Here is a 14,572-nt window from a genome sequence, read left to right as displayed (position 1 = left end):
TATTATTATTATTATTATTATTATTATTATTATTATTATTATTATTATTAGTATTAGTATTAGTATTAGTATTAGTATTAATAATAATAATAATTGTATTTATAAACCGCCCTCCCCAGAAGGGCTCAGGGCGGTGGTTTCATGAGTTTCACACAGTTTCACACAGGCAAGCAAGCAGCAACTGATAACAGTGACATTCCCCGTTCTGGGCATCCCACCAGAAACTCCAGCAGGAGCCTCTCCAAGGTTGAACTGCAACCTTACACTTGGGTGGGAGACCACCAAGGAAGTCCAGGGTTGTTCCACAGAGGCAGAACATGGCAAACCACCTCTGAACATTTCTTGCCTTGAAAACCCTACAGGGTCAGCAGATACTGCCCTAATCCGGATGGCCCAAGGCTAGCCTGATCTCATCTGGTCTTGGCATCTAAGCAGGTTCAACTCTGGTTAGTCCTTGGATGGGAGACCACCAAGGAAGTCCAGGGTTGCCCCGCAACATCAGGCAATGACAAACCACCTCTGAATAGCTTTTGCCTTGAAAACTCTGCAGAGTCAGCATAAGTTGGCTGCGACTTCATGGCGCGTTCCACCACCTCCACGTTAGAAGAAGAAGAAGAGTTTGGATTTATATCCCCCCTTTCTCTCCTGCAGGAGACTCAAAGGGGCTTACAATCTCCTTGCTCTTCCCCCCTCACAACAAACACCCCTGTGAGGTAGGTGGGGCTGGGAGAGCTCCGAGAAGCTGTGACTAGCCCAAGGTCACCCAGCTGGCGTGTGTGGGAGTGCACAGGCTAATCTGAATTCCCCAGATAAGCCTCCACAGCTCAGGCGGCAGAGCTGGGAATCAAACCCGGTTCCTCCAGATTAGATACATGAGCTCTTAACCTCCTACGCCACTGCTGCTCCCTTCGTTAGAAGTTCAAGCCCCGTGTCTACTGTGGCTGTTGATGTTGGCTACCAGTCTTCTGCAATCCTGCCTAGTTCTTGACCTCCTTTCTTGGTTGAAGACCCAGCCCCAAGATTTGCAGTCTGATCTTGGTAGTTCTAGGCCTGATTTGGTTGTCCGGAGTGCCCTGAAAGTACTAAGGAATTTGATTGGCGCTTCATACATGGGGCACAGCAGACTAATAATTTGGATTTATACCCAGAGGTGGGATCCAGCAGGTTCTCACCAGTTCCCGAGAGTGGGTTACTAATTATTTGTGTGTGCCGAGAGGGGGTTACTAATTGGGTCTGCTTTCCCGTTAGAAATTCCACTAGGTCCAAAAATCATAAAGTCCTGTTGTTTCCTATGTGGCTGTTTAGCGAAGGTAGAAAACGGGATAATTCTCCCTGTTGGGCTGTTTTAAAAACATGTTTTAGTAATATGGTCAAGTTCCTTGTTTAAGGAAAGTGTCCTTCTTTCGATTTCTAGAAACAAAATTAAGTATTTGAAAGTATTAAGTATTTGACAGGCAGTCAATTAGAGGAGAAGTAGTTGTTTCTGTTGGCAGTAGACGATAGGACTTGCTATGATGAGTTTAAATTATGGACAGAAAGATACCAGCTGGAAATTAGGAACTTTTTTTAATAGTAAGAGTTTTTTACAGTAACAGAGAAATTATTAATGCCCCGTCCCCGGAATGCCCGGCCACGCCCCTGTCGTGCCCCGCCCAGCCCCATTGGCGCTACGCCACTGTTTGAATCCCACCACCATGGGAACCTGTTACTAAAATTTTTGGATCCCACCACTGGGGCAAACCCCTCCTTTTATTTTTGTTTCCTAGCCATTAGTATTTAGAAGTACAGTGCCTCTGAACATGAACGATCCATGTCATGATTAAAAGCCATTGGTGGACCTCTTTTCCATGAAGTTGTCTAACCTTTTATGGCCAACATTCCCTGGACTGGCCGTAATTCAGGGCTGTGGGTCAGAGTCTCACCAACGTAATTCTGACAATGTTGAATGGACCATAGGAACAACAAGTCCATCGAGTTGCTGCCAACTTGACGATCTGGAAGAGGTTTGTGGATTTGGTTCGCATGTCCCAGAAACACGTTCCATAAAGTGTGCACTTTGTGGTTCAGACATACAAGTATGCAAAACCACAGTGGCTAAATTTGGTGTCTCTGGAAGAGTCAGCATTTTTACCTCATTAAGACGGAACGGCACTTTGCTTGCCTACGACGCCAAAAAGAAGAAAAAGAACTAATTCACAAAGCCAAGCCGCTTGGATGGTTTTATTGCAATCCTTCCCTGCGACATTTATCGAATGTGGTTCAGACATGCGGCCGTGGCACAGGCTCGGATGTAAGCGTTCTTGTTCTTTTTGGACTCACATAACTGTGAGACAGGCAGAGATTTCTTTTAAAAGAGAGAGAGAGAGAGAGAGAGAAGGGAAGTAACGAGTAAGATTTGAAAGTCAAAACATTCTGTTAAGCATGAGTGATCTCTCGGAAATTAGACTGGAAATGCAAGAGATGAAGTTTTCTTTCAAGCCCAATTTCCTGCGCATTCCCTAACCCCAGTTGGGCCATCCGATCAATTCAACATGTTTGCTGAAAAGTATGGTTTCAGCGTCTTGTAAACACCGACCGGCTGCCAGACGAGATAACTTCTGCCTGGCAGCAAATTTAATCTTTCAAAAGAATCTCTGCACAAAAACAACCATACACTCGCCAGTTTGAATTTGACCCCTGTGTTTGTTGGCAACCTGATTTCTTTGTGGCGAGGTTCATAGATTCACAGCAAGGGGTGGTGGTCAATTTGCACAGATTGAAACATAATTTTTTAAAAAATAAGTTGAAATTGTAGACCCGCAAAAGAAAATGCAAACCAAAACGACATAGCTCATAGCACAGGATATTTCACAATTTAAACCCAGTTGGTCTCTTGTCCAACTTGTCCAGTACTGAGTGAAATAGCCAGTGTCTGCAGTCAGTTATAGTACTTGCACAGTGCAATAGTGCAACGCTTGTTAGTAGCAGTACTTGACAGATTTCCAAAATCCCAAGAACTGGGTTTGTTATATATTTCCAGATTGCAGCACAACAATTTATTTCACTTCATTTTTTGGAAATAATCATAATAGATGCCAGCCACAGATGCAGGTGAAACATCAGGAGAAAATGCTACTGGAACATGACCATGCAACCAGTGGTGGGATCCAAAAATTTTAGTAACAGGTTCCCATGGTGGTGGGATTCAAACTGTGGCATAGCGCCAATGGGGCTGGGCGGGGCACGACGGGGGGGGATTACGGGGGCAGGGCATTCCTGGGAGGGGCTGTGACAAGGACACAGCTGTTGCGCCGGTCCTTGGGTGGGAAATGAATGCACGCAGGCGCAGGCTGCCACGCACGCCGGTGCACCTCCTGCTAGACTGCTTCAAGTTCTGCGCGCTACTGCTGAGAGGAGGGGGGCTACTAAGGCAAAAATCACGTGGCAAAATCACCAATTAGTAACCCCCTCTCGGCACACACAAATAATTAGTAACCTACTCTCGGGAACCTGTGAGGACCTGCTGGATCCCACCTCTGCATACAACCCAGAAAACCCACAACATCCTAGTGATTCCGGCCATGAAAGCTTTTGACAATACGCTCCACTTCAGTGGACCTTAAATCCTGCCGTACAAGTGAATCCTTCCAGAGAGAGACAAAATTAGGTGAACCCGAAGCTTGTTGAAGGAGCCCCATTTTGCAGTTTTAATATTCAACGGAGGATTCCTGAGATTTCAGGCTGTGTTTAATTTCACGGAACATTCACGATTCCTTACTTTGAGCATAAAGGTGACCAGTTGCAGCATATAATGTGCACTACAGTTCCAAGACTGTGAAAACAGTGAATTTAGCATTACGGGTGATCTTTTTTCCAGAATGTTTTCCCTCATTCTAAGGCAGGGGTAGGGAACCTGCGGCTCTCCAGATGTTCAGGAACTACAATTCCCATCAGCCCCTACCAGCATGGCCATGCTGGTGAAGAACTGATAAGAGAAGTATTCCTGGGCATCTAGGCGCAGATTCTATTCGATGACCAGATGGTCACCTTTGTGCGCAATTTCAGAGACGGGCGGGTAAAGCGAGCTGCGTCGCGTGCAACCGCAGGAACACCACACTGCCCAACTGGTAGCGCCCCAGAAGGCGATGCTTCCTAATGGCTTGTAGCCAGCGCCGCACTGCCTTGCGCCCCAGAAGGCAGTGCGGCAGCCTTCCAAAAATCGGGATACTTGAAAAAACCCGCGGGATGCAGGACAAATTGTTTTAAGGCGGGACTGTCCCGCCAAAAGTGGGACATCTGGTCAGCCTACCTTATTCCCAAAACAAAACGAGAGTACTAAAGTAGGGTACAATCATAATTTTATCTCATAAAGCGAAACAATTAAAATTAACAAAATGTGTGTGTGCGTAAACTCATTTAAACAGCAATCTCTGAGCACAGCTTGGTGTGAGCCCAACATTTAGCAATTTTCTAGAATGCAGAAAATGAAGGCGAGACGGTTCAGCTGACATTATCCCCTTAGATACCGATGACCTTTTACTTCAAGAACAAGCTTCTGGCTGCAATTAACACTTTGCTTTTTTTTCTTTTTGCAAAAGCTGCCGATAAAGACGTGCTGGGGCAAATCCCCACGACGATCGAATCTGATCGGTTCAGCGCGTGTTTTTTCTTGTTCTCCTCACCCAGTTGCATTTTGTTGGGATGCTACAGAAGATAATATCCACATAAGGCAGTGATGGTGAACCTTTTCGAGACCGAGTGCCCAAACTGCAACCCCAAACCCACTTATTTATCGCAGAGTGCCGACACGGCAATTTAACCTGAATACTGAGGTTTTAGTTTAGAAAAAACAGTTGGCTCCGAGGCGTGCTTTACTCAGGAGTAAGGTTAGTGGTAGTCGGTGGCTTTGTTTTGAAGCAACCGTGCAACTCTTCCAACGGGTGAATCACGACCCTAGGAGGGTTTACTCAGAAGCAAACACCATTGCCAGCAACTGAGCTTACTCCCAGGTGAAGGACCGCACTTTAGTTCTTCGCATGAAAATCAGTGGAGTTTAACAGTGCTTCACAGGGTTACCTACACTGCTTCCCCAAAACTAGGTCTTAGGTTTAATGCTAATAATCGGGCCTAGCAGCCCAGGCCAGCCTAAATGTGTGTGTGTGTGTGTGGGGGGAAGCGACTCTGTTTGTGTTTGCCCACAGAGAGGGCTCTGAGTGCCACCTCTGGCACCTGTGCCGTAGGTTCACCACCACTGACATAAGGCGAGAATGACAGTCACTGCGTCTCTTACGAACATGCAAAATCTGCTTCATACTGATCCAGCTGGCTCAATAGCAGAGGCGGAACGCTCATGAGGAATGTGGCGTCACATGTCCCTGGGTCACATGAGGGGGCGGAGAATTGCCCCCACACCCCTCCCCTTGGCTCTGCCCTGCCAGGCTGCTTCTTCAGCCAGTGGAGCCTCCGCCGGCCGAAGGAGCAGCCTGTCTGGGCCGCCGTTGCAAGTGTTGCCCCAGCCACCATTCCCCCCTGCCTCTGCTCACTATGGGGCTTTCCCCACTGACAGAGTTGAACTGGTTTCTACCTAGGTTCGCTTCAGTGAATCCCCACTGCCACCGAGCTCAACATTGTTTTTTCTCAGTTCCCGCCCCCCTCAGAACTGCGACATCCTTGTCGCATTTATGAACTACACTTTTCTGCCGGAATAAGGTCGATACCGCTTCGAAGTGGGGAAGCATCGAAATGACACCTCATCCGTTCAACCAATCATGAGCCGCTTTTGTGGCATGCGCAGAACGGGAGAGTCATGGCGGGCAGAAAGTGCATGTAACTGTAAACTCTAAACTGTAAAAACTGTAAAAAAAAGAATGCTTCCGTCATGCAACTTTCAGGTCTCAATTTCCCTCAGAACATTCAGGCCTCAATTTGCCTCAGAACCATGTAGGGAAGGGAGAGAAGGGGCTTAACCCTTCAACTCCCACACTGCTTCCCTTATTAAAATTAGACTTCTTGCTTTTTAAAGAGATTTATGTATCTACTTTCTTATATTTATGGCAGCCTTGTAGAGTTTTCAGGGCAAGAGACGTTCAGAGGGGCTTTGCCATTGCCTGCCTCTGAATCACAACCCTGGTGTTCCTCGGAGGTCTCCCATACTCCCCGGGCCCACCCTGCTGAGCTTCTGAGATCTGACGAGATCAGGTTAGCCTGAGCTGTCCAGAACAGGGTAGTGGGGCTAACTCCTCTGAAAGCATTCTTCAAATTCCAATTTGAGTGTAATTTTCTTTTTTTAATTAAGTCAGGAATTATTCTTTCTAACTCTGGATAAACCCAAGATAACTGTGTTATTTTGAACTAGGATGTAATGATGGTCTTTTCTTACAGAAGAAGAAGAAGAGTTTGGATTTATATCCCCCCCTTTCTCTCCTGCAGGAGACTCAAAGGGGCTTACAATCTCCTTGCCCTTCCCCCCTCACAACAAACACCCTGTGAGGTGGGTGGGGCTGAGAGAGCTCCAAAGAACTGTGACTAGCCCAAGGTCACCTGGCTGGCATGTGTGGGAGTGCACAAGCGAAGAAGAAGAAGAAGAAGAAGAAGAGTTTGGATTTATATCCCCCCTTTCTCTCCTGCAGGAGACTCAAAGGGGCTTACAATCTCCTTGTCCTTCCCCCCTCACAACAAATACCCTGTGAGGTAGGTGGGGCTGAGAGAGCTCCCAGAAACTGTGACTAGCCCAAGGTCACCCAGCTGGCGTGTGTGGGAGTGTACAGGCTAATCTGAATTCCCCAGATAAGCCTCCACAGCTCAGGCGGCAGAGCTGGGAATCAAACCCGGTTCCTCCAGATTAGATACACAAGCTCTTAACCTCCAACGCCACTGCTGCTTCTCTACTATGGTCTACTATGACAGATGGAATTAATTTTGAATGTTGACAGAAATATTTGGTACTTGAGCTGCTTTTTTAAATACAATAAGCTCGTTTAATTTGTTCCTTTTATGGAATTTAAAAGTCAGTTTAACAAATCTTCAGTAACAGGAAATGTAGATTGTAACAGAGTAACTGAATGGAGAAGTGTGAGATAGTTAAGTTCAAGTGAGATGTTGTACTTCCAGGTGGATCAAGGTGGTTCACGTACTCTTGTTTAAACTTTTATTTTCTACTGGGAGTGTTTTCTCTTGGCAGGTACTGGTTTGTTTCTTAAACTGAATCTTCTTTTACACTTTCTTAACCTTAACTTTGTTTCTTAAACTTTCACAGTTTCTTTCTCCAACAGGCCTGGGATCATTTGATTCACAAGACCTATTGCCTATTAAACTCTTATGAATCACTCTATAAACCTTAGAGCTATTTTCCCTATATAGATTCAGTCCTGATCCAAAATCCCAAAGTGTATTCCTTTTTACTCCTGAGGAGAATCCTCCACCAGACAGTTTACACCATCCACAGGTGTTTCCAAATTCTGTTGACTGTCTATTCTGAACTGTCCCAGTTTTAACAGCCTCTCTCGATTTTTTTGGAACCATTTTGGATTGCAACTGTTTGTTATAGCTATCATAACAGACACCATATTGTAGTGTCTGTTGTGTACAAATGGCAGTTTGCATAAAAAATCATGGTCTTTTCTCAGCATAACTATGAAGGGGCAAATGTGAAAGGTATCACCTCTGTGGTGAAAGTTGGATTTGTGATACTCTAAATCTGTAATGGCTGAGGCGCTCTAAGAGTATGATCAGCTACTGTGGCAGCTCATTAAACCAGCCATGCCAAACTTTTTGAGCCTGCAGGCAGCTTGGAAATTCTGATACAGCAGGGCGCACGAAGCTACAAAAGGGCTGCATGCAAAATGGCTGACACAGGAGGTAGGGCCTGCCACAAAATGTCTACCTGTGTTGCCAAAACAGTGTTTAAACTGTACAGCCAATCAAATCTCCAGTGGCCAATCCGAAGCCTTGCTGGGCTAAAGCCCCACCTGGCCCTGCCCACTTCAACCCCCCCCCCGCAACACATTGGGGACCCTGCACTAGGCAGATATTTTGCTGCCGCCTCCTCCTCTGCTGTAGGGAAGAGTTGAAGGGGTCAGAGATTAAACTCAGCTCCAATATCACTCTTCTCTATTGCAATTTAGCGTTGCCAGGTTCCTCTGGCTATCGGTGGGAGATGGTGGGGGGCATATTGGGAGCAAGTAACCACTCCATCCTTCAGATGCACTTGTGACCCCCACCCTATAGCTTTGTGACTTGGTCTGCCACGCTTTGGAGTGCTTCCCTCGCCTAACCCGCACTGTGTTTCCTCTCCTTCCTTAACAGCTGTCAAATGGCATCAATGCAGGGCAAGGCCTGGCCATCGAAATATTTGCGACCCTACAGCTGGTGCTGTGCGTGCTGGCCACAACGGACCGAAGGAGGACTGATGTCTCTGGGTCGGCTCCCTTGGCCATTGGCCTTTCTGTGGCCTTGGGGCATCTTCTCGCTGTGAGTATAAACTCAAACGCAGGTGGGGTGCAGTCTGTGGTTCTCCAGGTGAGAGGAATGTTCCAAAAATGTTGTGCGAATCTCAGGCCTTCAGGACGCCATTCTGAAAAGAGGAGGAGAGTCAACAGCCGAAGGCATCCCTCAGTGTCGGTCCTTATCTTTTTATTTTGCCTCACAGTTTGTTTGTTTGGTTTAAATTGTACCCCACCCATCCCCGAAGGGCTCGGAGGTTGAACATAAGGAGCTACCTTATATCTGTCTGCCTGTCCTAATATAATCTCTCTCCTGACATAGCTTTCCATCCATCCATGCATCCATGCAACCATGCGTCCGTCCATCCATCCATGCATCCATGCAACCATGCGTCCGTCCATCCATCTGTCCACGCATGCATCCACGCATGCATCCACGCATGCGTCCACGCATGCATCCACGCATGCGTCCACGCATGCATCCATGCTTGCGTCCATGCATGCATCCACGCATCCACGCATCCACGCATCCACGCATCCACCCACCCACCCATCCATCCATCCATCCATCCATCCATCCATCCATCCATCCATCCATCCATCCATCCATCCATCCATCCATCCATCCATCCATCCATCCATCCATCCATCCATCCATCCATCCATCCATCCATCCATCCATCCATCCATCCATCCATCCATCCATCCATCCCTCCACCCATCCCCCCATCCACCCACCCCCCCACCCATCCATCCATCCATCCATCCATCCATCCATCCATCCATCCATCCATCCGTACATCCATCCATCCATCCATCCATCCATCCATCCGTCCGTCCATCCATCCATCCGTCCATCCATCCATCCATCCATCCATCCATCCATCCGTCCATCCGTCCATCCACCCTCCCGCCCGCCGGCAATCTGATCTAATCTAATCTAATTTCATCTCATCTCATCTCATCTAATAATCTAATCTAATCTAATCTAATCTAATCTAATCTAATCTAATCTAATCTAATCTAATCTAATCTAATCTAATCTAATCTAATCTAATCAATTTAGCTATCTATCCTAACATGCCTGCCTGCCCCCCCCCCAATAGTCTGTCCACTTCTGTTGCCATCTTCCGCCAATCGGTGGAGACTTTTTGGGCTGGTTTGGTATTCCTTCCACAATCCTGCCTTCCTAACCAGTGTTTTTAAAAATGTTTTTATAATTTGTATACATTTTATTTTTTCCCATTTTTAATGATATATGTGTGTGTGTGGGGGGTTGATTTTAATGGTTTTAAATGTGATGCTATCATGCATGCTGGCTTGGTGATCCTTGTGAAGGCAGAAAGGCAGGCTGCAAATTTTGTAAACCAGTTAAATAATATCCCCGTTAAATTTTTATCATGCCCATCCTCAAAGGATCTCAGGGCTGTATACGCAGGTATCCCTTTCTTCATGCCAGTCTTGACACAGTCTTCTGAACTCGTGAGGTCAGCTCACCTGAGAAACAGAGCGATTGGCCCAAGGTCACGCAGGGGGCTTCATGCTCTAGTAGGGTTTTGCAGGCCCTCAACTGGCACTCTGGCAAGTTGTCCAGATTAGAGTCCATCTGCTCCTAACCACTACACCCAGAGGTGGGATCCAGCAGGTTCTCACCAGGTCCTGAGAGTGGGTTACTAATTATTTGTGTGCACCAAGAGGGGGTTACTAATTGGGTCTGCTTTTCCGTTAGAAATTCCATTAGCTCCAAAAATCATCAAGTCCTGTTGTTTCCTATGTGGCTGGTTAGCGAAGGTAGAAAACGTTTTAGAAATATGGTAAAGTTCCTTGTCTAAGGAAAGTATCCTTCTTTTGATTTCTAGAAACAAAATCAAGTATTTGAAAGTATTAAGTATTTGACAGGCAGTCAAATACAGGAGAAGTAGTTTCTGTTGGCAGTAGACGATAGGACTTGCTAGAATGAGTTTAAATTATGGACAGAAAGATACCAGCTGGAAATTAGGAACTTTTTTTACAGTAAGAGTTTTTTACAGTAACAGAGAAATTATTAATGCACCGCTGCCGGAATGCCTGGCCACGCCCCTGCCATGCCCCGCCCAGCCCCATTGGCGCTACGCCACTGTTTGAATCCCACCACCATGGGAACCTGCTACTAAAATTTTTGGATCCCACCACTGACTACACCACACTGCTGCTGGGGGTCACCCTGGTTGATAGCTGCTTTGCTAGGCCTGGGAGATATTCCTCCCGGACAGGATTGTTTGGCAGAATGTCTGTGTTTGGGTGGAACACGGGGCCCTTCCTAACTGTGTTTTTCTTTGCCTCTCGCAGATCGATTATACCGGTTGTGGAATTAATCCAGCCAGATCTTTTGGTTCCGCTGTGGTGACGGGTATATTTGTGAATCACTGGGTAGGTTTCAAGTCGCTCTGCAAAATGGGTCAACGGTTACTGAAATGGAGTACCCCCGAAGCTTCCTGTTTGAAAATCAATTAAATCACGTGTGACGGGAGCTGTGCCGTTTGGGTGGTTGAAGATTTGGGGGTGGAGCTTGGGGGGTGGGTTTTGCAGACGAGAAGGACGTCGAAAGAATATAATGCCAGACATTCTGCCCTCCCAAGCATCCACTTACTTCGGAGGAATTAATCTCTAGACCAGAGGTGGGATCCAGCAGGTTCTCACAGGTTCCCGAGAGTAGGTTACTAATGATTTGTGTGTGCTGAGAGGGGGTTACTAATTGGTGATTTTGCCACGTGATTTTTGCCTTTTTTACCCCCCTCCTCTCAGCAGTAGCACGCTGAACTTGAAGCAGTCTAGCAGGAGGTGCACTGGCGTGCGTGGCAGCCTGCTTGTGCGTGCATTCGTTTCCCGCCCAAGGACTGGCGCAGCAGCTGCGTCCTTGCCACAGCCCCACCCAGGAATGCCCCGCCCCTGGAATGCCCGGCCACGCCCCTGTCGTGCCCTGCCTAGCCCCATTGGTGCTACGCCACAGTTTGAATCCCACCACCATGGGAACCTGTTACTAAAATTTTTGGATCCCACCACTTCTCTAGACCATAGGTGTCAAACTTGCAGCCCTCCAGATGTTATGGACTACAGTTCCCATCATCCCCTGACAGCAGGGGAACTGTAGTCCATAACATCTGGAGGGCCGCCAGTTTGACACCTATGCTCTTGACTCTGCAGATCAGTTGCAATTTCAGCAGCTCTCCAGAGGTGAGGCTGGCAACCCAAATTACTGTGGTTCTCACTGAAAGTTTTTTTACTTCAGCCATTGCCTGTACATGAATAGGGAGCCACAGCCTGTGTCAATATGATGTCAGTGTGCTCACTAAGCACATGTAGCACAGATAGCAGCACAGTTTAAGTGAGGCCTTGACCCTGTGCAAATTTGCCCAGGAAATTGTCTTGTGAGCATCAGTCTGAAATCAGACTTTACAGGGAAACGAGGTGGACGGACCTGCGTTAATTGGGAAAAGGCATCCGAATGGTTTCTTCATTATTTACACAGGCTATTCATCAACGTTCTAAAGTAGCAGAGCAGTGCAAAGCACAATAAGTACAAATGCTTGTTTTTAATTATTATGGCTAGGTAAAGTATTGTTGACTGCTTTCACAGCTGGAATCAACCAGCTGTTCTGGGTTTTCTGGGCTGTAGTCTGGTAGATTTTGCTCCTAACGTTTCACCTGCACAGTAAGATGAGTTCCTTTCCATGGCACAGTGTGGAGTCACATACCCAACAACACAGAGCACTCCACATGGTGCCATGGAGAGAAATACATCATACCTACCATGATATGCCCAGTGGTGGGATTAAAAAATTTTAACAACTGGTTCCAGTGGTGGGATTCAAATAATTTAACAACTGGTTGTTTACAAGCACCATTTTAACAACGGGTTCTGCCGAAGTGGTGCAAACCGGCTGAATCCCACCACTGGATATGCCTCTGAAAATGCCAGCCATAGATGCAGGTGAAACATTAGGAGATAAAACTACCAGACCACGGCCACACAACCCAGAAAACCCACAACAGCCACCTGGGATTGTTTCATTGGCATAACTGATCCCTCCAAGAATCACAGAGCAATCTGAAGACTGCATGCGGGTTTTTGTGCATCCGGTGATGTCCATTGTGAACTCTTGTTGGCTTCGCCTTCCAGATCTTTTGGGTCGGCCCAATAATCGGAGGCGCTGGCGCGGCCCTCATCTACGACTTCATCCTGGCTCCTCGAACCAGCGACGTCGTTGACCGCATGAAAGTGTGGACCAGTGGGCAGGTGGAAGAATATGATCTCGATGCAGATGACTCCAGAGTCGAGATGAAGCCAAAATAATGGAGCTTCGCGGGAGAAAGCAAAGCGAAGCAAAAGAACCACAAACAACCTTTACCCCAATTTCTGGAGATTTTTATCAGTATTATAGACTCTATAAAACAAGCGGTTCTTCCAAAATGGTTTTATAAGTCATTAAGGTATCCTCTCTCTCTTTTCTCTTCTATTTTCTGACCTCGTTATATGTGTGGCTTCATGGTGAGAGAAATATAGGGTCACAATGATATCTATATAGTGTGAAATCTCAGGAGATCTGCTCTAATGATTTTGGAAGCCCGGATTTAGGTTTCTCTATCCAAAGAGGATATATTGGTATATAATGAAGTCCACGCAATCAGACAGCATATAATCAGAAATTAAAGGTGAAAAGAAGTTACCTGAAAGAGATGCCACTGGTGAAAGAAAGATTGATATTAGACCCAGTTCTGGAAATGAAAAATTATGGGAAAGGACCAGCCAATTGAACAGATGGTAAATTTCAACATTCCCAGGGGCCATGGTGTTCTCTAGAAAGTGATCCAAGGTCCAGAAACATATTTTAGCATATAAATTGACCCTACACAAGTGCACAGTGATTGTCCTCTGCTATTGGAGCATATAAGAATAGAAGTAGCGCCACGTTGGATCAAACCAAAGGCCTATAAAATATGAAACTCTTTCCCCCCCAGTGGCTGATCGTTATGTGTTTTTTTTTTGCATAATTTTATTCACAAACATGAGCATGTATTATACTTGGAAATTCCGGTAGAGAGGTTTGAAAAATAACTGCGTCTCTCACAACTGGAAACGATGTCTCTTATTTTTTCTGAACAGAGCTGGGCAACTTTTTCTACCTTACTTTAACATCAGACAGGACTGTTGGTCTCCAGGTAAAATTAGCTGAGGGCCTTTTGTTGTTGTTGTTAAATTAGTGGAGGGTCTTGATTGGCCCACGAAGCACCAGTTGGCTGCTCGTTCGAAGATGCCTCCACAGACAGGGCTGCTGAGAATCAGTGCAATCTTTCAGACAAAGATTCTTGCAGGGTCGCTGCCTCCCATCCAGATACAATCCAAGCATATTTTGAAGACAAACCTTGCCCATATTCACAGGCTTGCAAGTTGACTAGGGAGGACATCAGAATTCTGTCTGCAGAGTTTCTTGGTGGGGTGTATCGTTAAAGACGTCACAGCTCAATCTATCAACATCCATCTTCAGAATGTACCACAAATGTACAAAAATGGCAAAACCCTTGGCATGTATAATTTCAGTATATACCCTTTAGTGTACTGACAATGTAAAGAGGAAGGAAGGAAGGAAGGAAGGAAGGAAGGAAGGAAAAGAAAGAAAGAAAGAAAGAAAGAAAGAAAGAAAGAAAGAAAGAAAAAGTTAGCCTAGAGCTAGGCCAGTGATGGTGAACCTTTTCGAGACCAAGTGCCCAAACTGCAACCCAAAACCCACATTTATCGCAGAGTGCCGACACTGCAACTGAGTGCCCAAACTACAACCCAAAACCCACATTTATCGCAGAGTGCTGACACGGCAATTTAACCTGAATACTGAGGTTTTAGTTTAGAAAAAACAGTTGGCTCCGAGGCGTGCTTTACTCGGGAGTAAGCTTGGTGGTAGTCGGTGGCTTTGCTTTGAAGCAACCATGCAACTCTTCTAATGGGTGAATCATGACCCTAGGAGGGTTTACTCAGAAGCAAGCCCCATTGCCAGCAACTGAGCTTACTCCATAAGAACATAAGAACAAGCCAGCTGGATCAGACCAGAGTCCATCTAGTCCAGGGGTAGGGAACCTGCGGCTCTCCAGATGTTCAGGAACTACAATTCCCATCAGCC

At 46.3% G+C, this 14,572-nt stretch overlaps 1 protein-coding gene across 1 annotated transcript; it reads left to right on the top strand.

Annotated features, from left to right (window-relative positions):
• Nucleotides 1–8,283: 8,283 nt before the first annotated feature.
• LOC125425303 (aquaporin-1-like) lies at nt 8,284–14,115 on the top strand (the record flags this gene model as incomplete). The annotated part of the gene is made up of 3 exons (XM_048482907.1): nt 8,284–8,448; nt 10,749–10,829; nt 12,580–14,115. Coding segments are annotated over 3 exons (420 nt in total), but the record flags the coding sequence as incomplete, so codon positions are not given.
• Between the last annotated feature and the right edge of the window lie 457 nt (nt 14,116–14,572).

The sequence above is a fragment of the Sphaerodactylus townsendi genome, unplaced genomic scaffold (assembly GCF_021028975.2).
Source record: "Sphaerodactylus townsendi isolate TG3544 unplaced genomic scaffold, MPM_Stown_v2.3 scaffold_269, whole genome shotgun sequence".
NCBI lineage: Eukaryota > Metazoa > Chordata > Lepidosauria > Squamata > Sphaerodactylidae > Sphaerodactylus > Sphaerodactylus townsendi.
The sequence above is the reverse complement of the archived record's forward strand: the minus strand, read 5'-3'. Positions and strand labels throughout refer to the sequence as shown.